This window comes from Branchiostoma lanceolatum, chromosome 11, assembly GCF_035083965.1.
Source record: "Branchiostoma lanceolatum isolate klBraLanc5 chromosome 11, klBraLanc5.hap2, whole genome shotgun sequence".
In the NCBI taxonomy this organism is placed as follows: domain Eukaryota; kingdom Metazoa; phylum Chordata; class Leptocardii; order Amphioxiformes; family Branchiostomatidae; genus Branchiostoma; species Branchiostoma lanceolatum.
Window position 1 is genome coordinate 3,230,952 of NC_089732.1, and position 25,005 is coordinate 3,255,956.

At 40.6% G+C, this 25,005-nt stretch overlaps 2 protein-coding genes and 1 long non-coding RNA gene across 3 annotated transcripts in view; 1 reads left to right on the top strand and 2 right to left on the bottom strand.

Annotated features, from left to right (window-relative positions):
• LOC136445109 (ribonucleoprotein PTB-binding 1-like) overlaps positions 1–6,959 on the bottom strand; it is a 48,193-nt gene extending 41,234 nt beyond the window's left edge. Inside the window, exon 1 of the mRNA XM_066442969.1 lies at positions 6,671–6,959. Within this exon, the coding sequence (XP_066299066.1) occupies positions 6,671–6,934 (264 nt within the window). The 5' untranslated portion in view covers positions 6,935–6,959. The remainder of the gene's footprint in view (positions 1–6,670) is intronic.
• Positions 6,960–10,447: 3,488 nt separating this feature from the next.
• LOC136445110 (zinc finger protein 845-like) lies at positions 10,448–11,938 on the bottom strand. Its single transcript, XM_066442970.1, has one exon. The coding sequence runs from the start codon at positions 11,936–11,938 to the stop codon at positions 10,448–10,450; it is 1,491 nt and encodes a 496-aa protein (XP_066299067.1).
• Positions 11,939–16,415: 4,477 nt separating this feature from the next.
• Positions 16,416–23,278, top strand: LOC136444216 (uncharacterized). The gene is made up of 2 exons (XR_010757236.1): positions 16,416–16,837; positions 22,059–23,278. It is a non-coding gene; the product is annotated as an uncharacterized lncRNA (long non-coding RNA).
• The last annotated feature ends 1,727 nt before the right edge of the window (positions 23,279–25,005 follow it).

Below are 25,005 nucleotides of genomic sequence, written 5' to 3' on the forward strand. Positions count from 1 at the left end.
AATTTCCTCCTGCAAACATAACTGAATTCACAGTATAGTCAAAGCTGTCCAAGAAGACCACTCAGGGGACCGATAAAATCTGGTCTATGTGGACAGGTGGTCACTATGGACAGGATTCTTATTGCCTGTGTCAATGAGAAAAATTATACGAAATCACCAAAAAGTGGTCACATTGGCCAGATGGTTCTTATGTACAGTAGAGCATACATAGCATAATTCCTGCTGTAACTGGGGCATAGCCCCGCAGTTGACATAGATTTGTGCATAATTCATCATTACTCCGGGAAGGAGGATGACCTCCTTCTGGGAGTATTGGGGATGCATTTGTTTGCGCGTTCGCAGCTATAACTCACGATCCCGTTGTCGCATTGGTGTGTAACTTGGCATATCGTTTGCCTGGTTCGGCGTGGTGATGCACAATAGCTTTGTTACACCATAACTACTTTAAGCGTCAATCCAATATCGTAATTGCACCCCTATAATTAATGCTATGTCCCACTGCCCTGCCATAGGGACCATGTTATAATCCGTTATGCATGACTGGAATACTTCAGGCAGATACGGGGTATAAATCTTCCTTACTTGCTGTGATCGTATAGTCACTGTTACATTGAAAAATAGACAACGTGCATCACCACACGCAACCTAGCAAACGATATACCAAGTTACATACCAATGCGGCAACGGGAATTGTGAGTTTTAGCTGCGAACATGTGTAGAGTGACCTCCAGTCTGTGTATTAAGTATGCCGTGTCCACTCACAACTCGCATACAGTATGTGCGCACGGGACGGACGGGGCACTTTTACGCACAGTGTGAAAATGGGAAATCTCTGGACCTTCAAACTTACCACACTTGTAGTCTATAATACGGAGGCTGTGACAATGTAAAAAGTTTACGCAGGGGATGAAAGATTGTTGAGAAATATCTCTCAGAAAAGTGCGCGCGCCAGTGTCACTTCCGGGTGGTTAGATCCGGTGACCTTTGACCTTCGTGAAATGTTACGATAATATAAATTAGCCTTTTTTTATTGCAGATAGCTTGATAGCTATAGATCAGGCCGGCCTGCAATAAATTGTGGAAAGAGGATTTACTGCATATTTGTGATTTCTGATACATCTTAGTTGTAAGGCTGAATGGTTCGTTGATAATTGAAAAGGGGCCATCTAGATCTAACTTTGTGACTTTTCCCGGAATTTCTAGATCCCATCTATGCCATGCTGTAAAAACATACTTTTCAGCAGGTTGACCACTCCTGTATTGAAAGAAAAAGATAAACAAACACTTTTTCTTTACTTGCTCTAAAACACTACTTGGACTGTGCAGAGATGCAATTTGTGTGGGTCAATACTTGTACATACTATAAATACTTCACGGAGAATTGTGTCCTACGGACTCTTGTTAGCAATTACGCCCATTTTAGGCGGGGTAATTTGTGAGTAAATTGTCCTTGTCATCTCAAAAGATTGCCGTAAGTGCTGCATTCCAAATGATGCTGGAATCCAGCATTAAGCAATTCACTATAGGAAATATAAACATGTTGTAACTTCCTGAAAATACACTGTACCAATTTTGTCTTGTTTTGTAGAACGGTTTGCCTCAGTTTGTGTTGGAATTTTTCCTAATTTTCCACAGTGTGTTATCTACTGTGTCAAGACAGTGGTTTGTTCCTGTTCATATTAAGTTATAAAGCACTGTTTAAAAGCACTGTGATGACCAAGTCATATTCAGGCCGTTTGATACTACTGTACATGTACATGTACTGATGTAGGAAAATGTTGTACTGATGGAAAAGAGGTCAAAGACCTTGGTCTGGACAATTTGATTAAGTCCTGTTCAATTTTTCATTGACTCGCCCTCCCACTTCCTTTTCTTTCAAGTTTCATTTTCTGTGACTTTCTGACCATCCCTGTAGTTCATCAATAGACCAGTCCGGTGTCCGGATTTCTGCTGTTTTCAATTTCCAGCCCCCATGATAAGAAATGGTGAGGTTGTTATCCTGGGATTTAGGCCAAAACAATTTATTACCTAGGTTCTCAGAAATTGTTTGTTTGTTTGTTCAAATCCTTGCCTAGTGGTATATTGGATAGCAAGTTTCTATGCCGTTTCAGTAGCAGGGTATATTTCTACAGGGAGAGGTTGCTAGCCCTTCCCCTCTGTAACGTGCTCGAGCCCCCTCCTTGAACCACGGAACCTCCATTTTATGTCCCCTCTGAAAGACAGGTACAGCGCCAACGAGATGTCCTGACCCAGGATTGAACCAGGTCTCCTTTTCACCTACTAATTGGAACCAGTTCAACTGTGAGGCTACTAACAGATGAGCTTTAGACACATCCCTCTTTGGACATTGTAAGGTGAAGAGGGCAATAGCAAGAGGACATCATAAAAGCAGAGAGAAAGGAGGAAAACGATATGCAAATGGTATGACTGTATTCACTCAATAAAGCTAAGTGCACAAGGCACAAACCTGATCCCAAGGCCTTGTTTTTGTTGTGTCTTTCCGAATTCCGAGAACCAACCAATTAAACTGATGCAGCCCTATGCCCTGTTACAGAGAGATTACTGGTACAGAAGGCTGATGTAAATCCCTACCAGTCGAGCAGCAACCTTGGAGCTCCAGCTTTAAAAACCATGGCAACCCTGATTACAGTATACTACTGGGCCACTTCAAGTCAGTTGTCCCCTCCCCATTCTGGTATTTGAAAAAAACTTTAAGAGATAGCACTTTCCTAAAATTTGCAACCTTTCGACCAAAAATTGCTGACTTTACGTGTCCATAAAATCTTGTGACCTTTAAAGTGATTCAAATCTGAAAAAGATTACAGTAATTGCAGAAGGACAGTTGAAATTCTAATTATATTTTTCACTTACTTATGTATGGTGTGGCAACTGAGTTTTATAAATATGATGATCTTTTTTTTAAAATGCATGACCAATGATAATAAAAATAAGGCAAACATTTATGTGCATACAGTGCATTAGATATGATAATAATAATACAAGCAATATATTATAGGAAAGATACACCTCAACAATCTATAACAAATACTACTATTACAAGATACAGATACATGTACATGTAGCTTGGCTTTTGAGAAAAAACATTTGAGGATAATGATTAAATGGCCTCATTGACGGTAACTACAAATGTATATTAGATATGATGATAAAAATTGAAAGCAAAAGTATCAGTAATATACAAGGTACAAGATACAGATAGCTTGGATTTTGAGAAAAAAACACATTTGACGACAGGGCTCGAAATTCATTTTTGGAAATAGGTGCACTGGTGCACCCAACCCCAAAAATTAGGTGCACAGAAAGAATATTGGGTGCACCACATAGAATAAAGTTGAATGTCAGCAAAACATAATCATAAAGTTTAACTCGCTTAAGAAATTAATCTGTAAGTCTATAGTTAACCTTAGTCTATAAACACAAGCGATACATCAAATAATGTACAACAAAAGGTTATATTGCTTTTGCTATTTCTGATAATTACATTTCAAGAGTATGCTTAGTGTACAATAGTGCCTTTACCCTGTAGCCTACAAAAAAATCTAGATTCTAGGTGCACTGGTGCACCCACAGTCAAGAATTAGGTGCACAGCTCCAATTTTGGGTGCACACAGGTGCACATGCACCCACTATTTCGAGCCCTGGATGATAATGACTAAATGTAATTACTGTTTCATTGGCAGTAACTACACTATAGCCCCAGGGCAGATGTGACAATTGTCAGCTTAAAGTTTAATAAACACCAAACAGCTGTTGAAATGTCATGCATGGTTTCCATTTATTGAGATTCTTGCTCATTGAATCTTTTGCTAAATGTAAGACAATGCTGCACTGTATGATGAATAATCTCATTACATACTTGTAATTTCAGATGAACAGATCAAACAATACTAACAATAGGGCACTGTTCTTTTTGGACTTGCACCATGGTTTTCATACCGATAATTATACATAGTTATGAACTTGCTTCATAACAATTTTAACGAGCATAACTACACCAGCACAACAAGAACACATTTCAAGCTGAAGATATCAAAACCAGAAGTTCCGCTGCAGTACGGTAGAAAGCCGCTAGGAGGCCAATCATCGAACTTGACCTTCTTCTTTCCAACTTCTACTGGTCTACGAAATATCATAGATCATATCAAGATCCATTGACAGCTTCTTGAATTATGATGTCCACACACACACACACGCACACATAACGCACCCAAAACATAACATTCTTGGCAAAGATACCAGTTAATAATATTTCTATCCTTGAGCCGTTCTGCCAACCAAGCATCTGACTAATCATGGCCCAAGGCCCGAGGTTAGAAGACATTATCCAACAGGAAAAACAGCTAATTTACCCAGAGATAAAGTCTGTAATGGGCCTTTCTCCCTCTAGGTCACTTTGCTACAGGCCCCATTGAGCCCAGATTAGGTCGGCCAATTTCAGAAGATGCCGGTGAAATACAGGAAGCCTGGATCCATCCTGTTATTTATGTCTCGTACTACAAACAATCCGGTAGTTACAACGACATAATAACTGTTTAACCTTAGGGTGGTCTTAAATTTGAATAACTTGCTGTGGAATATCACCACTTTTCGTGATGTTGCAAAAATAGACATTGACCATTCCGTTAAGATTAAAAAGAAAACAACATTTACAACGGGCGCTTACAAAGACCCAATAACTGTTAAACGTCAAACCTTAGGGTGGTCTTAAATTATTGTAATTCGCCGTATACAAACAAAAAGATGACTGGTTTGTTCCAATCAAAAAGAAATTAGCATTAGCAATCAAGCACTTACATAGACCTAAACATAGGGGTGGTCTTACATTTAGGTAATCTGCTGTAGATCACTATCAATATTAAGATGTTGTGAAATGAAAAACAAAAAGATGTTGACTGCTCCATTCCGATTAAAAAGAAAATGGCTGAAGTAGAAGATACTTTAATTATTAAGTCATTTACTGGTGTGTGTTTTTTTCAGCGGTTTTACTTTGCGGTACATGTATATGGTGGTACTACCGTGGTAGGTTTTCGCGATGTTTCAAATTCGCGGTTGAAGCAATTCTGCAATACAACTGTCGTAATACATTGAAAATGCATATTGCAAAAGTTTCAAGATTTACAGTAAAGTACCAGGCAACGTCTAACAAGAAAAATTGAATCAGTGTTCCTATCCGGCCGTAAAATTTGATGGGATCGCAGACATAAATCCGATTATCTCACAAGAATGAGGTCACCACGAGTTAATATATTCCAAAACAAACAAGCAGTGTTGAATGTAAGATAAACATTATGCAAATGAGGTTTACAGGAAGGTTAAACATAAGACAAGGATAAACACTTGAGAATGGGGGGAATGGAAAATCCATGAATATGATGAAAGAAAACTAGCTTGGCTATATACCCATGATTTCTGTAGCTACCACATTTCAACTCATGTTTAAAACTTTAATAGCAAGATGAAGATAAAAAAGTTGAACAACATTCCTTTTATTTCAATAGAAATGATAAATTATTCTTACATGTTATTGTTAAAAAATATATTGTGTAATCCATCCCTTAATACTTGGTTTGGAGAGTGGCATATTTGCTTTACGCTGTGTATTTTGTTATGTCAACCAACTAAAAACACTGGGACAACACAAACATTCCCTTCTAAGTGCTATCAAATCTCTCCTTTACGACCATTCTTTTACATTAGAGTGACTCACCATTACTAAATCTAAATGCGATTACATTCTACCGTAGCTTCGTTATGAAGCGAAAGCCTGATACAAATTGGATTTGTGATTTTGAGTCAGCGTTTTTAGTCTCAGCCCGTATGGACTGTACTTCAGCTGACATCACTACCCAAACAAGACCTCCATTCATTCCCGACTGCTCACTTTTGTCATGCAGATACTCCCACCCTTCAAAATGTGCTCTGGACGTGCAAATATTAACAATTGGGGGTGGAGCTGGCACCAAAAAACGTGGGAAAAGCGATCGAACGAGAGGAAAAATACAATTAACTTGACAAATCGGGAAAATAACTCGAAGCGACAGGCTTCTGTAGGAAGAGGAGCAAGAAATCTAATCCCCAAGCAGACAGTGGGGGTGGAATAACGTAACATCTTACTATTATTTGCCAGATTTTTTAACAATGCCAACTGTCTACAGATTTTAATGCAGAGGATTGTCAGAGAAGCCCGGTTGTCTGAAAAACATAATTTTACAATCTTCCACCCCCACATCTGCTTGGAGATTAGTTCTACTGAAAAGCAACAAGTCTTAGTCAGTGTCTGCACTTTAGTATCTCTTGGCTCGAAGCTCGCGCGAAAGAATGCTTCAAACCGCCAACCACAGACTTTTCCCAGCGGGAAAAGAAACACACAGGAGTAAAATAAATTCGTCTACCAAAGAGATGTATCATAAAAATGGTGGCGCAACCTGTAGCGCAGGAAACTATTAAAAAAACCTCGGCGTTTTTTTTTTAATTTTTCGCTGAAGGCTCACGTGTTTGTGATTGTCGTTTTATCACGTCAGGAGCTTCTACGAACGACCTGCGTTGTTTACGCCGCTGGCGAGGAATATATGAAGCAGTTCCGGATGAAATATGACAGTAAATTTTATAACAAAAGAGGAAAAGACAGAGTTATGAGTTGAAGTTTCACCTGAGCTGTGACATCGTTGGGAAGATTTCGCACGACGATCCTGCGCCGATTGTTGAATTCCGACTTCGACCACCAGAGAACCTCGCTTTTCTCCTCCTCTCCCAGCGCCGTGAGGGTCTCTTCTGGCTTCAAAACTACTTCCCCTCTCTGGGAGGAGCCTTGGCTGTCTTCTGACGACATGGTTTCTGCGGAATTGCCGTTGAGATCGCCTGTTTGCTGCGGGTCGCCCAGCAGAGGCGGTTTACTGTGGACTGCCGCCGCCATTTTGAAATTCAGAATTCTCCCAGCAGCCCGCGCGCCTACCCAAACCCCTTGGCGAAAATCTCCCAAACAAATCTGACAAAAATGTGTCACGTGCTTCAAAAAATGATAACATTACGTTGTTATTGGAATTTTCTCCTGGTCAACTTCGGTACAATTACTGAGAAATAGTTGTTGAATAGACTAGTCTTTTAGAATTGTTGTAAATTGCTTTTGTTGACACTTTGTAGTGTAAGTTTGTACTTAGCCCAACTGTTGCGCAATAAAGTTCGGCATGAAATCACGATTCGAATCGTGATACATTTTGTAGTGCGTGCAGTTAAAATGATAGAATTACTTGATTATTAACGTTATGTTAGGATTGCTGCAAAATGGTTGTAGAGTAGACTTGTGTTTTACAATTGCTGCAAAACGGTTGTCGACACTTTAATTCAGCCAACTGTTGCTCAATAAAGTTTAACTTTTTTATAAGCATCACTTTTCGCATTTGTTTAAATTCCTCATCAATCGCTCAATCCCGCATTATTGAATTGTTTGATCTCTTGGTTTCGCCAATTGTTTAGTTCATGGTTTTGAGCTGGATTTCAGTCAATCCGAGGCTTTTCCCCAGGCATCATTTTGATTCCATCGAGGAACTGGCATGGCCTATGGCAAAATGTAAATACCGCAACATTCCCGTTTTTTCATCCTGATTAAAGATAAGTGCTTATACGAGCAAGGACGCCGTGTAACGTCCAAAGTCATGATCTGCTTTCTCTGGTTCTTTCTAGTAAATCAGATTTCGGAAAGGCGGACCCCGGCCAAAGTTCCCACAGTTTTTGACAATGAATTATGTGAAGAAATCCTCGCATATTCCTTGCATATTCTGTTCGACCAAAAAAACACCTCATAATCCTCTCAAAACTGCTTCTTTTATTTCTTTCGTTGAGCCCGAAAGAACCCACAGCGGTTTGAATCTTCTGGGGCTGTTTTTTGTTTGTAGATTGATTGTTTGTTTATTTTTCTATATCATTATTCAGCAAAGACAGTGACGGTATCATTTGCTAACGTCACGTTTTCGTGCAGTCACGTGTTTTGGGTGATACGTTATTCAATCCAGAAGAGAACTGTGGCCTTAGTGGAGACTTTCGTAGATTCAACGAGATATTTTCTTTATTTTGTTCGAACATGACGCCAATTTATAAGCTATCGGTCTATTCTTGTATGTTCAGATGTTGTTGTTTTTTTCGAACTGGATCTCCTCCCCTTTCTGATTGAGGGTGCACTAAAGTCTTGGCAAAGGAAAGAAAGAAGAAATAATAAACCTTTTCAACCATTATTTTTGTCTTACGTAAGAGCGACGCATGGGTCCGATGTAAATGTTATTCCCAACACGTTTAACTTTTTACCATTAGCAGACGATTTCTGTCGGTGGAAACACAGCATGGAAAGTGTACACGATGTATGAATCAACGCCAAGACTGAAAGGTGCAATGAATGCAGCGTACGCTAGAGGGCGTGCTTGTAAAGCTCGAGTTGTACTATGTGTAATACTTCATCCCAAGAGTGTAAAGTATTGTTTCGGGCTTTAGCTCTATAAGAAGCAAAGATGGACCAATCCAGTTACTTAATGAGAGGTTGTGCAAAGCAAAACCATATTCTGTCTCTTATTTGCGTGATTAGCATTCCATTTTATTCATCAACTACAGCATAGAAGTGTAAAATCAAAAGGCAAAGACAAGACACACATATCTAGAGACTTGGCAATTGCATTGTCGGCAAACTCTTATGGAAAGAAGTGTAAGGTTAAGTAAATACTGTACTTCATTTTTCCGTTCAGGACCTGAAACCTACTCTCTCCAGATAGATGTTAGGTTCCGGATTGTTTGAGACGTTTTTGAGGCGTTTTTATTGCGGTTTCTATTTTGTATTTCTTCCGAAACAAGCCGGAGTCTAAATGCTGCCTGAAGAGTACTCATCCCTTCGGATCTACTTCGTCTAAACATATAATAAATCATTTTAGGAAATAATGCAGTGATTTCTTAGACTGGCTTGACTACGCTTGGTAATATCTAAACAAGAAAACGTATGACTATTCAACTAATTAGTAATATTCATCCCTGGTTGAAACATGAGCAGTTCTGACAATGTTACTAGTAATATACGTCACTGGCAATTTCCTTATGATTCTAAGAAACAAACGTTAAACAATAAGGATATATCATAAGATGTTAACAAAAATAGGTCAAACCATCTAACCTTAATACTGGCTAAGTTCTTATGCTTCTATGAATCAAACAAAAGAGGTCAGACGTAAAAGTCTGCTAAGCGCTTACGATCGTAACAAATTAACAGTTAAGAAAAAAAGTCAGGCTAATATATTCAAACTTAAGTCTTATGATTTTAAGAAATTAAAGAAACAAGAAAGTTGAAAGATCAAAATCAGAATTAAACAAGAAAAATTGTTAGCATGAACATCGAACTGGTGTGAACAAGTAGCATCTTATGGCCAATGATCGAATAGTTTCCCAATTTTGTTGTATCAACAGCTCAAAAAATCCATCGTCACCAAATGTACTTTTTATCTTGGAAGAACTTTTTTGCATCAAGCTGAAGTAGACATCCTCTCCTCCACACCATGATTTCTCATTATCTTGTCATGTTCCTGATTAACATAATGTGGACTTTTGCGGCAGAAATCTCACTGACCACGCTGGCGAGGTTTTCCTTCCTCCTGGGCTCTTATATTGTCTGCAAACATCATGCTGCACTCAAAACACGTCTCTCACCAGTATCTTTATCCAAAGTCTTCAGTAGTGGCCAAGTTACGATGATAATAAAACATGTTTTCTCTTCTCTGTCAGTCCCTTCATTTTGGTTCAACCTTCATCTCTTTATTACAGAATGGCTGCATGGGTCAAACTTGCAGGATTTACACTAGGTACATGTTATTAGTCTAAATGGCTGATACGTTTTCTCTGTATGACTTTGAGTTGCGAAAATAATTTCATCAGGTTGGTAGAACATAGGATATTTGGAGTTTCTTTTAACCAGCACAACCAGGTAATCTCACCTGCAAAAGCAAAAGCGCCACCTACATCGGCTACTTATAGCGGTAAGAATCAGTACTCCAGTCAGAAGCTCTGAAGAAGGTGTCTGACAGACACCGAAACGTCAGCAGGTGAGATTACCTGGTTGCGTTAAAAGAAACTCCAAATATCCTATGTTTTGAGTTGGGACAGGACAGATCATTTAGCTGCCTTCGTTCCCACATATGACATATGTAGGTTTCATCACTAATGTTTAGCTCAATGGTGATGATCCATGCTGCAGAAAAGTCACAATGTGTAGGTTTTTTTCTCCTGTTTGAGTTCCCAAATGACTCAATAAAGAAGAATTTGAACTGCCCTGTACCCACAGTCCTCACACATCATGACACATGTAGGTCTTTCTCCGGTGTGTTTTGCTTTCAGATGGTATTCTAACACAGTTTGGTGTGCTGCAGAATAGTCCGACTGGTCACAGTTGTAGGGCTTTTCACCTGTGAGTTCTCATATGTCGGGATAAGGTAGACTTTTGAACTGCCCTATACCCACACACCCCACACATGAAGGGTTTCTCTCCAGTGTGTTTTGCTTTCAGATGGTATTCTAAAGCAGTTTTGTGAGCCGCAGAGTAGTCACATTGGTCACACTTGTAGGGTTTTTCTCCAGTATGAGTTCTCTCATGTTGGGATAAGTTAGACCTTCTATCTGTCTTGTACTCACACTCCTCACACACATAAGGTTCCTGGTCTGTGTGTTTAGCTCGAAAGTGTTGGTTCACACTGGATTTATGTGCTGCAGAATAGTCACACTGGTCACACTTGTAGGGTTTCTCTCCTGTATGAGTCCTCATATGTTGGGATAAGTGACATCTTTTAGCTGTCCTGTATCCACACTCCTCACATACGTAGGGTTTCTCTCCGGTGTGTTTTGCTACATGTTGGTCCAAATTGGATTTCTGTGCTGCAGAATAGTCACATTGGTAACATTTGTAGGGCTTTTCTCCTGTGTGAGTACTCATGTGCCTGGATAAGCTAGACTTAAAAACTGTCCTGTATCCACACTCCCCACACATGTAGGGTTTCTCACCAGTGTGTATTGTTACATGTTGGTCCAAATTGGATTTCTCTGCTGTAGAATAGACACACTGGTCACACTTGTAGGGTTTTTCACCTGTGTGAGTTCTCATATGCCTGGATAATTTAGACTTAAAAACTGTCCTGTACCCACACTCCCCACATATGTAGGGTTTGCCTCCAGTGTGTTTAGCTGCATGTTGGTCCAAAGCAGTTTTCTGTGCTGCAGAATAGTCACACTGGTCACACTTGTAGGGTTTTTCACCTGTGTGAGTTCTCACATGTCGGGATAGGTGAGACTTTTTAGCTGTCTTGTATCCACACTCCTCACATACAAGTATGTTGGATTTCTTACCAGTGTGTTTAGCTGTATGTTGGTCCAAAGCAGATTTCTGTGCTGCAGAATAGTCACACTGGTCACACTTGTAAGGTTTTTCACCTGTGTGAGTTCTCACATGTTGAGACAGGTGATACTTTTTAGTTGTCTTGTACCCGCACTCCTCACATACATAGGGTTTCTCTCCGGTGTGTTTTGCTAGATGATGGTCCAAAGTGGATTTCTGTGCAGCAGAATAGTCACACTGGTCACACTTGTAGGGTTTTTCTCCTAAGTGAGTTCTCGTGTGCTGGGATAAGGTAGACTTCCTAGCTGTCCTGTATCCACAAATACCACAGAAGTAGGGTTTGTCATCACTGTGTTTAGCTAGATGTTCGTCCAAACTGGATTTCCGTGCAGCAGAATAATCACACTGGTCACACTTGTAGGGTTTTTCTCGTGTGTGAGTTCTCATGTGCTGGGATAAGTTAGATTTCCAAGCTGTCCTGTATCCACAAATTCCACACAAATAGGGTTTGCCATCAGTGTGTTTAGGTCTGTGTTGTCCAGAGCTGCAGGTCGGATCCTCCATCTTTGACCTATCCATTAGGGAATAAAGATATGTAAATTATGGTGTTATTGAACAACTCAATCAAGGACTTTTTGCTTTTGTCTTCTCTACTTATTATGAAATGAAACAACAACAGAATAACAAAGTCCTTTATTACCAATAGCCAACATTTCGATAACCCTCTGTCATCTTCATTAAGGCAATTATGTTTCACTGTGCACCGAAGCTAGGTGTTACAAATGCTCAATGACCTTCAGTGGCCCCTTCTCTCCGAAAGGAGGAGGAACGCTAACGCCTGCCTCACCTTTTTCTACAAACTAGTTAACAATCACATTAATATAAACACTGACAGTTTACTGAAACCAGCTCAGGGGCGCACCGGGGGGAGCCACCATTTCAAATTTCAAACCATCAACGCCAGAACCGACACACACAAACACTTATATTCCCCCGTACCATTCCCCAGTGGAATACCCTGCCTGGCACGGTTGTGACGGCTCCCACCGTTGAGTCGTTCCGTGCCAGGCTGGAGGCCTGCCCGCTTTAACCCAGGACCTCAAATCCACCCTCCCCCGCCCCTACACACACACACACACACACACATTGCCCCTGATGGGACGTCAAGGATGAAGCAAAAGCAGTTTCTCCCGTTTATGCACACACAATGCAACTGAGTGGCTGATTGTCAAAAATTGTAAAGTTTTTATCTGTAACAAGTGATGCAGTAATTAGCTTGAATCAAACTATATCACAGATGCAGCAAATTCATACATAGCAGACAATCATCTAATGAAGCTGGTAATACATTACTCGGGTGTCGATGGTCGTTTTGTTTGGGTGTCGATGGGAAGACTTTTCCCTGAGGCGTTGCCAAAAAAAGAAAGCATGCGCCCCAGAAGTTCGACAAGAAATTATTATGCAGAAAACTGCAACTTTTCCATCGTACATACACGGATAATTTCTATGTATCTGGAGCAAATATGAATCCCCAGACGGTCTACATACATTAGGGGATATCTGGGCAACATCATAAGTAGAGGATTGGTACAGGGGTAGCAACAAAATACGATAAACTTTGTGAAAGTACGAGTAGTTTTTGTAACGGTAAGATTCGGATCTGCCTCGCGTATACGTAACGTTATACGTCGGAGGTCACAGTCGTCCTCCACACATCATTGTCATATTTCATGACTAGATCTACCAAAGAACCATTACCCATCTATTGCTTTTCAGAACACTTCGACATACATTTAGACGTCTGTTTCTATCAATAAATGTGTACCTCTAGTCTATGATCATCTGTGATTCCCCGCTAGCTGACCACCATCTGCGCGTCGTTATCTGTGTGTACGATCGCGACTCGTTCCCATGCCTTCCTGTCAAAAATGCGTTCTCGTTCCCAGAATCTTCCAAGGCGGTTGTGTTGGTGCAAGGAGGTTTAATAATTGATTAAACCTCCTTGGTTGGTGGTGTTGTCACTGAAAACGTTGTTGAAGACCAGAATTTTAACAGATTTTGCAAACCAAAAACTTCGAAGTGCTTGTGTAAAAGTTCAAAAACTGGATTTGAGATCCAAGCTATTGTTCACCTCTTTATTGCTGAACGTCAAAGTGCGAAAGCCACAGTGACAAGGCTTAGCATCACGGCAATAGCGGTGACCATACAGCTGGGGGTGAGAGCGCACGAAGCTACAGAGAGCACTTTTACCACAGGTCTGAAGAAAAGGAAAAGAACATCAGGTAATTGTACGTCCACAGACTGATACCGACTAGGCAAATGAGAATTGAGGCCGTCGTTGCGGGAACAGTGTACGTTTGACCAAGGTGGTTTTATAAAAATGACAATGGAAATGGGCGCCACCCCTATGCGTCTGTTCAAGACGCCCGGGTCACTTTAAGTTAAAGTGACCCGGGCGTCTTGAACAGACGTTTAACTTTAACCTGCATTCGTGTACGTTGCATGACGTTTCAGCGCCTTGGCTTCTTCATACGTGTAACTTGTCAGGAGGGTCGTTGCCATGGCGGACACGCCCTCGTATGGACAGAATGGGTTTGGGACGACGGTCTGCTGGTTTCAACCGACTAATGCTGCTGGATGCCTGGATTGGGAAGTAGTTACCGCTGGCTCTCCCTTGTCGGTTGCTTATCGTACGATGACGCGTCGACGATGAAGAAATCCTGTATTCAAAGTTTCGTTGCACGACGCCCGGTGATGGCTGAGTCATCCCCCATAAAAGTCCCGGTCCCGGACAGCTGGAGTTTGCGTTATACAGACTACCTTAACCCTATAGTATGTCTTATTGACTGGCTCGAACACTATGTCAATAGTTTTAAAAAAGTCTTATTCAAAAGTGCCAAAGATGCCCTGTTGACTGGAACATTGTGTCAATAGTGGGAAAGTCAATAACTGGCAGAAACAATCAGTCAAAGGCGATGAAACTGTTGTCTACATGTTGCTGATAGCCTTGGCCTTTCCGAGAACATCCAGACAAGATTATGCATCAAACGTATAACGGTAAGTCTGAGGTAGGAGACACATGCGAGAGGCTGACCTCTAACTGCAAGATCGTTCTACTGTTGGCGTTTGTTTCCCCCAGGGTCAAGCTCGATGCGATGGTAACGTGATACCATCCCTTACAATGGAGAGTCTACCCTTGGCTAGCAACCGACTGCCATGTGAGGTCACAGAGGTGAAACAAAATGGCGGACAGGGAGACGGAAGTTTTACCTCACTGTTGAAGTTTCTGGCCTGACGAAGACTTTTCCGGCTAATTACCTGAACTCTTCCCGCTACACAATTTACACCCCTATCTTAAAAAGCAACGCTGAGGTGAAGCAAGATGTCTAAGGAGGTGCTTGAACAGGTAAACTCTTTTTCGTTGGCGTATAGAATCTAATGTAAGACGATTACCTGTTACAAGTAACGTTATATCTTCTTTATGATCGATCCTACTAACTACGAACGAGTCAGTACAAAATTTGCTCTGTGCCAATGCTTTTAGTAAACTCCGACCTTCCGTACTCATTTGCAAACGCAGAGAACTTTGAAGAACGTGTAACTGCTGTTATGTTGTGGTCGAATGTTTACCGTATACGATCATAACACGCAATCGGAAAAATACCGACTAAGTAAAGGTAAATAAACCAACTGCAAAAGGTTGATCATGTCTTCGTTGTTACTTAGTCAATTTTTCAATGAAGCCTTATATTATATAGACTTATTCATTACCCTTCATACTTATGGTATTCAATCTAATATAGTTGTATCATAGTGGAACGAGCCCAAGGGCTAGCTGAATATGTCATGGGCTGGCCTAACAAAAATGCGGAAGTTTTCCTCGTTACCGTTGTTTTGTATAACCATCATTTTGTCTCGTATCAGCGAGAATTCACAAGGAATTTACAATGTGAATCACTTGCAATCATTATGGTTTAGTGCGACGAGCACTATGTCTAAAAGTGGCAAGATTTCACAACCAATGTCAAATTATGTTGGCAGGGCAATCTCGGCACTTTTGTTTTGCGACCCACCCACATATTCAATCCTGGTGCTCGATCCATGAATGTACGATCATAGCCATTATAAAACAAACTAAATCGTCTCAATGATACATATACTTTCCTATGATACAATACAGTTGACCATGCAACAACGGAGATATCATCAACCTAAACAAACTTTTCAATCTTTGTGTCTGGGGTTTATAATTGGAGTTACGTAAAATCCTTAGTAGCACAGGAATGACACCCTTCATCTGTCTCCATAAGTAACGTAAGGTAAAGCAGGCATCCTCAATTGAGGTGAAGCATGATGCTTTTTCAAGTAGCTAGTTGTAGTGCAATGCGGCTTCGCTACGGCTCGTGTTTATTGGCCAAGCACACCGGGTCAACCCTACTCTTCTCGATAAGTGTGTTGGGTTCTTTTACGACGCCCTAAAGCTCCCTCATACACGGGGCCGCCGTCTTTACGTCCCCACCCGATAGTCCATATGCGGGCAACACCTAAGCATTGGCGATAATAATTTTTTTTCAGATCACAGTACTGTTCTATTCTTTGCTATGATCATCATGATCTGATATTATGCTGGCGTTGTTGTATGTGGCCAATATATCTGTAAAGCTCCAATGGTCTACAGGGCCTGCTATGGTGTATTGATTTTAAAGTTATCGAAATGTGAATTGTTGATTTCTTTAGGGCCTTATATATGCAGCTCACCGTGGAGATGTAGAGAGGGGGAGGAGGCTGCTACAGGACGGAGCGGATGTCAACTGTTGCTCTGTAAGTATGGGACCACTTTTATATCAACATACAGGCACGTCCTGTAAAAAGGATACTGCTGTCATTATGATGATGCTAATGAACATGTACATTGACATGTTAAGTGTTTAATCATAATTTCATACCATACATATTTTTATAGTTGAGGTGAGGTCATATTTGTATAGCAGCTGTTGTACACGTACATGTTGTACATGTTTTATTGTTCAACGTGCATATAGCACCCCATTCTTATACCATCCTCGATAGTACTCGTAGAATGGGGACCACCATCCATCGATACATATCGAGGTAGCATACTAATCCGCTATGCTGGCATACACCATCCTCGAGAGTATAGCGAGTCGGGGTGATGGTGACCTACTCTGGCGGGGTCACCGTCCTCAAAGTGTATGCTGGGAGTGACTAAAGGTCGTCCGATTTTCCAATATGGCGGCTTAGTGTACCGTGTTCAGTATTCCGCCTTTTGGACCAGAACAAACATCAAGAAGTGTACTGCTTCGAGATGTTTACAGTATCAACCTTTCACAAATTTGTGTTTTGTTTCTGAGACTCTGCTTGCCTTTCATCAACATCGATTGTGCCGATGACATGATCGGATGATCCCAGATCCAACCACCAGACGCAGCCTTTATGCATTAGGTTTGTTTGTTTGTTTGTTTGTTTTATTTACATCGCCAAGGTTAGGTTTCTGGTAGCGTTTTGGTATGTATGTTTGTATGTATGTATGTATGTATGTATGTATGTATGTATGTATGTATGTATGAATGAATGAATGTGGCAAAACGTGCCGCAAAAGTATCAAAGTAACGGGTTCCTCACTGGACATCCAGAATGGAAGAAAGTTCGTAATTAGCTATAGAAATCCAGGGACGAACGGCTTCATTTCCTAGTACTGAAGCCCCCTCATAAAATATATGAACTCCGCTCATCACTCGGTTGATGAACAGCATAATTTTGAGAAGGCCTGGAAGTATTGCATTGTCTCAATGACCTGCAGTGGCCCCTTCTCTCCGAAAGGAAGAGGAACGCCCGCCTGCAGAACGACGTACAGACAGTCCTCTTTCTTCCCACGGACAGCTGCAGAGTGGAACTCCTTGCCTGCAGAGATGGTGGCTGCCCCCTCCCTGGCGTCTTTCAGGGACAGGGTGACCCACCTCCACTAGACCCAGCTAGACATTTACACTAGACACCTTCCCCCGTCACAACTGGTACAGACAACAGAAACCATCCCAGTACCAGCACTACCCGTCAAGCGCAGCAGATTCATCAACATGTTGATGTTGGCTGCCGAACCACAAAGAAGAGAAGAAGTAGAGAAGTCGGCCTCACCTTTTTCTACGAATCATATCAATATAAACGCAGACAGTCTTCTCAAACCAGCCCAGGGGCGCACCCGGGGTAGTCACCATCTTAGATTCCAAACTCTCAACGCCCGGACAGACACATACAAACATTCGTTCTTCCCCCGTACCATCCCACAATGGAACGCCCTGCCTTGCACGGTTGTATCGGCTCCCACCGTTGAGTCATACCGTGCCAGGCTGGAGGCCTGCCCGCCTTAGCCTGGGTCCTCCTCAACCCACCCCTACTTTGCCCCTTGCGGGGTTATCTGGGGGGGTAATTAACCCCAAGGAGGTTTTATATAAAACCTCCTTGGTAACCCCAATGATGATGATGATGATATTTGGTATGTGAGTGGTGAGGCCTGGAAATTGTATAATGATGCCGCCCACCATCCTGGATCGTTATATAACTTATGTATAGTAATAGTATACTTTAGGGGTGGGTACCGGTACCGTGTACCGGTACAAAACCGGTATTTCTTAATGGACCGGTCCAAAAAAACCGGTCCGTAAAAAATCAGTGGACCGCCCTATGGACCGATTAGAAAATTCATAGTACCAGGCTACTTGCAGGCGGCAACATAACTGGTCTAAGAAAATACAAAACAGCAGATTTAACGAGTCATTTTCGAAGACGTTAGCTGTGAATCATATAGAAACACTTAAAGGATGAGTCAACAAACGGCGAGGAGAGTATAGTTATAATTTTGAGACAAAGTGCAAACCTAAGAAATTATATCGTTCCAGACATGACGTTTGGAGACTTTTACGTGTGTCTCGCTCTGCAAAATATGATGTACTGCGACACTACTATAATCAGGTACAGGTACAGGTCCGGACCTGGACCTGACCCTCTGGACCTGGACCTGGACCGGACCTGAATTTTATGTACCGGTACCCACCCTTAGTATACTTCCATGTATAATACAAGCAAAATTTGCCCTTTATCTGGAGTCATATATGAACATTTAAAGGTAAACTGTACTGTCTGCTTTGCCCTGAATTAGAGCTCTGTCTAGAAACATGATGATAACATTAATTTGTTAAAACACTTGCATTTATAAGCTTCTTGAAAAATGAAAGTTGATAGAGACCCCACTGGAGGCGTTGTCTGACTAATCAACCATTGTGACACGTTGATGAAGGTTAGACATCCAGGTAATAAGATACGCCAAAAATAATTACTCAAGCAACTGGATATGATTGTGACTCCAACCATTGTGACTCCAACCATTGTGACATTCATGTCAATCCCCATGTCCATTTGTCTTGCTATACCCGTTTAATTTCTTGCTGTACCTTTTGACTCTTGCCATACCGTACCCTTTTTTTTCATACCTAGACATACCTGACGTCCTGGTAGTGTAATGCCCAGAACCCAGAGGTAGTGGTTTCGAACCCGGGTACGTCCCCCAGGAAATTCAATGGAGTTCCAATGTTTGAGGAAAGCCACATCTCAAGCAAGTAAAAGAACCCACCCCTTATATCGAAGACTTAGAGGACCTTCCTACTATTAGTGTGAGTGGATCAGATAAATCTGTCCAGATATTCAGTACAAATCTGGTGTGTTACGTATATGCCATGAGATGGTTTACCGGGTATGCAATACAAACCCTGTACGGTAACATTACACAGCCCATATAGCTGAGACCAAAACAAACCTTCCTGACCACTCTCTCAGCCATGTGCCATTGTATGAATCGTGCCTAATCTTGAGAACAATTATTCAAACATGAACACTCCAGACCGCATCTCACTTAACAGTAATTTTTTGTTGCAAGAATTGATCTCAATATTGCTTTGGGCGTGATTTTTAAAAGTTACAATGGCACTCGGCAGAGAGGTGGTTTGATAAACAGTAGGAATGTTAGCTTGACCGTGCATAGGCCATATGAGACTACATGTATCATTTATCATACAGGGTATCTAGATATAGACACGAGTTTTGAGTAACAACTCACTATGACTATAGACTATAGCTATGACTATGTCCTTCATTTGGTACATCTACATCTAGGGAACCCCCCAAATAGCCCCTTCAGGGGCAAAGTAGGGGGGGAGTTGAGGTCCCGGGCTAAGGCGGGCAGGCCTCCAGCCTGGCAGGGAATGACTCAACGTTGGGAGCCGTCGCAACCTTGCCAGGCAGGGTATTCCACTGTGGGATGGTGCGGGGGGAAAAAATGAGTGTTTATAATTATATGTGTCGGTTCTTGTGTGAATGGTGTAAAACTTGAGGTCGTGGCTCCCCTGGGTGCTCCCCTGGGCTGGTTTCAGCAAACTGTAAGTGTCTGATTGTTAACAAGTTTGTAAAAGAAGGTGGTACGACATAAAATGACCGAATTATCAGGTACAGCAAGAAAGGAGTTTCAGGGTGGTGCACATGCATGCCCTCCTCTAACTGACTATACTAATTACTATAGACAAACCCAGCATAATATCACTGTCAAGGAAATTGATCATTGTATATGACAATATATTTTGTCATATTTTGGAATCACCCCTTTTACTTTTTAAAGTTTATTTGCCATCATCACCCCCCAATATGTTTACTACCCTGTACGACATCTAATATCTATTCCAACAGTAGTCCATCATGAACTTGGTATTGTGACCGTCACTGCACACCACTGGTTCACCCTAATGGCCAAGAATAACATGAATTTGTTTGCTGATAGTCAGATTCAGATAATCAGATATTGTGCTCCAAATTTTCACTGAAAGGAGTTCTAAACTCCAGGAAGGGGGTGTTATTTGTCAATGAATGATAATATTAGGAAGTAAAAAATGCATACTACTTTTTCAAATTCTACTGAACTTCCCAAGTAATCTCTGATTAAACAGAGGGATCTCAGCCTATGACTAAGATTGAGTACCTAGCTTCGGTTAGGGACGTCCCTCGGATAGAACGTTAAATGGAGGTCCGGTGTTTGAGAAGAGCCACACCTCAAGCACATTAAAGAACCCAATACACTTATTGAAAAGAGTAGGGTCCTTCCTGGTGTGTGTGGATCATACTAAATCTGTCCAGATATGCAGCTTGTACAAACCTGGTGTGTTACGCCTTGATGCGGTTTACCTGGTATGCAATACAAACAAACAAAAAACAATAACAGACCTGAATTGAAGATCCTAAAGCTGTTGTTTTTATTCTAGTCACCTTCCACATACATGTATGTCTACCTGTTACTCATCCAGAGTATAAATTATAATTGCCCTTCAGTGTAGTGCATTACAAGCATGCAGTGGCACAGGTGTACATGCAGAAAGTATAGTTAAATCATATGAGAACTCTAACAGTGATAGGCTAAAAACCATCTCTTTTATAGAAACAATTCCAGGAAAGAGCAAATTTTCAAACATTCAGCTTAATATTTTTTGTTACCTTGGCCTAAAACTAGTAAAAGGTTATGTTTTTGTCAGCATTCCTGTGTGTGTCTGTCTGTCTGTGTGTCTCACGGTAACTTGAGAATGCCTTGTTTAGTGATAGTTTTTATTGATCTTGAGTTATGATATGCCACTTGTAGGGAACTTCGTCAAGTAACATTTTCATTTCTAGAATGGAGAGGGGGGAGTGTTATATTAATTCCAGTCATTTTTGACTATGATAAAGTAACGACTTTACCATTGTCTACTTTACAAAGCAGAAATACGTCCCAAACTCTATTCGTTGTCAATGACTTTGTAATACATGTACATTACCATGAATAGAATGCAGATGCCATTTGTGTTGCAAAACAAATCATGTATGATGTAACATATGTGTGTGAGTGTGTATGTGTCTGTAACTGTGGGTGTATGTGTGTGTAATTGTGTGTGTGTGTGTGTGTGTGTGTGTGTGTGTGTAATTCTGTGTATGTGTGTGTGTGTGTGTGAATGTGTGTATATACTTGTGCATGTGTGTCTGTATTATATGTGTTTTAGTGTTTGCTTGTCATCTGCCAACCAGATGGCAAGACTGGCAGAGGATAGCCAGCAGGCATGGCAGGGGAAAACCTTTGCTGAACACTATGTTGGACCCCCTACGGATTACTTAGCTATGGCAGAAAATGAGTGTTTGTGTGAATATGAATGTGTGTGTGCACTGTATGGGTATGTTGAGGTGAATTTGAGTGACTTATGTTTGAGTGTGTGTGTGTGTGTGTGTGTAGGTGTGTGTGTGTGTGTGTGTGTAGGTGTGTGTGTGTGTGTTCGTGTGTGGGGGGGGAGGTGTGTGGGTGTGTCTGGTTGTGAGTGGACAAATTCAGCTTATCTAGAATTAGAGCTTCTGAAGAGTGATGAGTCACAGGGAAATGTGTGAAAGGCTAAACTTATGGCTATCTGCAAGGGAAAATTGCTATACAATGCTCTCTGTTATGTATGAGGTTTTTATTGTTGTCATACAATCACAAGACACAGATGCATTTCTGTGCCTATGATAAGCACTCAGCACTAGGCAATGCAGTGTAATCTAATTTGCTAACCTTCACCAGAATTATGTTCATCACAATTGTAATATTTTTGTGTTGTTGTTGCTATAGGTGCTGACAATATTCAACCCAGGCAGACCATCAATGTCATGAGATGACAGTGAACAAGAAGCTGATAATGTAGCAGTGGATTAACTGCTTCTCCATGAAGGCGCTATTTATTAACAACATGCAGTGAGGCAATGCAACGAGTCTGTACAAAATGTCAAATAGCTATTGGAAGTATACACATTTAGAAAGCTTTTCTGTAGTGCACTGTGTGTGTAATTGATTTGGCAATAGCTCTGATTCAGATGCTTTTGAAACTATTTGTATTGAAGATAAAGTAGAAACTGTCATGTTGTGATACAGTATCATTATTAGGACAAAATTTGTAATCTATTGCAAGAGAGCAAATTGCAACATGAAACAATGTATAGAAAAGTATACATACAGTATAAGTTAACAATGGTGACAGGTGGAACAAGTGACTTTTCTTTAAACTGCTACGTAATACAATCCATGGTTTTTTGGTATGACTTCAGGGTTGTGAGCAAGCATCCTACTTATTATATATCCCAAAACTATGTATGCTGTTAGTAACTGTAATTGTTCAAGTTTTTGACAGTTGTTTGTACCCACATATATATTTCTATATGCAATAACACAGTACATAGCAAAGATTATGAAGGGAGTGACATTGAACTGTATTGAAGTCATTTAACCTGCTAATGAATTTATTTTATTTTATTTTGTGCTTTAACTATAGAGCTTTTCACCATAAACTGTATGTGGTCACTGTCAGCAAAGTCTGATGTATGAGATGACACCTGATATGTGTGTTGCATTAGAATACTGACTCAATGTACATGTATTTCTTTTTCTTTCTTGATTAAAGTGTATGAATTTAAATAATTTGTGTTTGGGAATCCCTCCATAAGTAGCAACACCTGTACTGCGGTGCAATGTGAACCAGTCAGAATTCCCTTCAGGAAAATCACTTTGTTGTGTAAAAAAAGTATTCTATTCAGTGACTTACTAACCCGATGAAACTATTCACGGATGAGATACTGATATTGTAGAATGCCAAAGTCAAAGAAAAAGTTTGAAAGAACAAACATGAAGTATTTTGATACACCATACTCTGTGTTAAATTTTGTTCATTCTTCTTGAGCACATTATGAAGACATGCCAAACCTCTTTTCTTTATTTGCACGATCAGTTTCGAGGTTCCTAGAGGATGTCATCCATATACATGTACTTGTAATAAAATCAACATGGCCTTCATTTAAGCTGGATTTCTTAATGATCTACCCATATCAGTTTACATAGCTGTAATCAACAAGTAAAAGTTACCCTCATTTGCACATAAATCATTAAATACAAACACAGGATCATGTCAAATTGCAAAAGAAGGTGTTGACCAAGTAGACAGTTCTTGATATGGGATTCATCTTGCCAAGCTTTTTTCCTCTGCACCATCAAATAAACTGGTCTTTGAATATCTTAACTTATCTTAGATGATGATGATGATGATGATGATGATGATAGAGAGAATAAAAATGATTTCTTCGAAATTTGCTGGCATAGTTGTGTATGCTTATTTCCTTGCTGAGGAAATTTTTGTGTTATAGACATATTGACTGCAAGCGCCCAGAAAGCGAGACAACTGAAAACCTGTTTGTCAGACTCCAATGGAAAATTATGCCTATGCATTAAAATCGCGGTAGTTCATATCTATCTCGCTAGGAAAAAAGACGGCAACAATACATGCTAACAGCGCCAATTTGCACTTCATTCAATTGTCGCTAGAGGGAGCTAGTACAATAATTCATAGTTTTTTGTAAATATACTTAATGTAACGCATTGAAAAGGCTTTTGCACTATTGAAATATCAAAATATGATTTTTTACTAATTTTCTAGATCAACATTGATGAATAGAAGGTTTAAATTCGGCCAACAGCGCAAATAATACACTGCGTTTCTGTACACGACTGTATGGTTGAAAATAAAGACAGATAAAATGCGTATATTTTCGAGACGAGTGAGGGGAAAGCAAAACTATTAACAGGAATGATAGATCAACATATCAGCTTACTGTTGTGAAAGTTTCAGCGAAAAATATCATTTCCTTCTCGTTTTACAAAGAAAAATGGACTTCTGTCAGATGCGGTTCAAATCGACCTAGAATTGTCTATGCGAAAGATAGCCGTTGAAAGGCGGCTTCGCTTTTGCAAGACATGGCCGTCTTGGATTTTCAGATCTCCCCTAGAAAACGACGGATTTCTCTCAAATCTTGCCAAAATGTCTATGGAAGCTTACTTAGTCCTTGTATGAATTCCCATGCGATCACCGCCATTGGTTTTTGAGTTATTAATAGTTGATTTTCGTTCATTAAATTATTGTTTTCTGGCAACATTTATGAATAAAAGTTTACATTTGTCCTAAAAGATTGAGTGCAAAAACACAGGAAGGAATAGGTGATACCACCGAAATATTTCTAGCTGATTTATATGACAAATTCTGTCAATTTCACGATGTAAATCACTTAGTTGCGTCATTTTTATGATGTCGGACGGGGACTCGGACCTTTCGGTTTGGCACTTTTGACCGTACGTGCTCCATATTATTAATAACCTGTATCCTCGAGCAGAAACGTGGAATAGCAAAACTTCTAAAAGTACAGATAGATGGGCATATTGACCTACTTTTGTGAAAGTTTGATCTACAAATATCACTTCCTTCTTGTTTTATGAAGGAGAACTCTATTCCGTAAGTTAGACAAGTCGGAGAGCGCGCGGTTGGAGAGCTTTGCCCGGGACTACGTTGAGGGTTTCATAGCTCGCCTAGAATGCAAGGGGTCTAGCGCTATAACGTTTATTAGCATATTAATCTACTTTTATGAAAGTTTAATCGAAAAGTATCCCTTCCTTCTTGTTTTATGAATGGAAACACCCTTCACCATAATTCCGCAGGTTTTCGAAACACCGTGCCTATCACATGTACCTATCGGATATA